The 1,215-nt window shown below is 72.3% G+C and overlaps 1 protein-coding gene across 1 annotated transcript; it reads left to right on the forward strand.

Moving 5' to 3' along the window:
* Positions 1 to 52: 52 nt before the first annotated feature.
* On the forward strand, positions 53 to 313 carry MNEG_14701 (hypothetical protein; the record flags this gene model as incomplete). Its single annotated transcript, XM_014036827.1, has 1 exon — positions 53 to 313. One exon carries the CDS (start codon positions 53 to 55, stop codon positions 311 to 313), a length of 261 nt encoding a protein of 86 aa, XP_013892281.1.
* Between the last annotated feature and the right edge of the window lie 902 nt (positions 314 to 1,215).

The raw sequence follows: 1,215 nt of genomic DNA on the forward strand, positions 1-1,215 counted from the left end.
GCCGTGGCACGCGGCGGAGCTTCACGCGCAGCGCGCGCGCGCGGCGGCGCTGATGGCGCGCGCGGCGGACCCGGGGGCGTCGCTGTCTGGGCTGGCCCTCGGGTCGGCCCTCATCCAGCGCCTGCCCAGCCTCGAGCTGCTGCAGGCGCTGACGGCCGCGGCGACCGCTGCGCCGCCCCCGCACGCGGCCGGCCGCCCCGCCAGCGCCAGTGCGGGCGCTGCTGCCGCCAGCGCCTTCGACGCGGCTGCTGCCGAGCACGCGGCCGGGGCGGGCGGCGCGGCGGAGGCGGCGGCGGCGTTGCTGTTCACGTGACACCACCATCGTCACGCCCGCGGCGGCCTCAGTCCCACCGGCCCCCTCTGTGTCGTGGCCGCAAGCACCCCCCGCCCATAGACCGCACCACGACGACGACCCGCCCATGCGCGACGCGCGCCCCGACCCGCGTTGACCGGGTTTTGACCAGCGTTTGACCAGCGTCTGACCTTGCCGTGGGGCCCCGATCAGTGCAGCCGGACCCCACGATGACGACGCCTGTACATATGCTTCCTACTTCTGATGATTCATTTAGGATTAGCCGAATGCCACTGTTCTGCCTGCTTCTTGTTTGTGACCGCCGCCCGCCTCGGTCTACAGTCCGCTTTTGAGCGCCGCCTGACGCCCGCCGGCCCGGCCCAGGCCCTTGCACCGTCTGGCATTTGGAAGCTGGGCGCCGGCGGCGCCCCTGTCCCCGCCCCCCTCAGCCCCCATACCACTCCCTCGCCCCTCCACGACCGACCAACCAACGACCGCGCGCCTGGGGCTGCCAGGCCCCTCCTCTGAGCCCCGCGCGCCTCTGTGCGTGTTTGACCACGTTTGACCGCCATCCAGCACAGCCCCCATAGCGGCGGCGCGGCCATTCTGTGCTTCCCTGCGCCTTCACGCGCGTTTGACCATGTTTGACCGACACCGACCTCCGCTCCAACAGCGGCGGCACCCCCCGTAGCACTGGGCCCTACCAACCACAGCAGAGCTCCTCATCGCGTATGCAAGGCCGGCCCACTTTTGACTGGGGCGCTGGGGTCGGCACGGCAGCTGCCGCAGGGGCACAAAGCGCAGCGTGCCGCGTGCACAGCGCATTCACCCTGGTTTTGCAGCCGGCGCGGGCGCCCCTGCTTGTGACGCGCCGCTTTGAGCGGCGCCACGCAGCCAGTGGCCGCGGCGGTCGCGTCTGAGGG

Source organism: Monoraphidium neglectum, assembly GCF_000611645.1.
Source record: "Monoraphidium neglectum strain SAG 48.87 unplaced genomic scaffold scaffold04696, whole genome shotgun sequence".
Taxonomy (NCBI): domain Eukaryota; kingdom Viridiplantae; phylum Chlorophyta; class Chlorophyceae; order Sphaeropleales; family Selenastraceae; genus Monoraphidium; species Monoraphidium neglectum.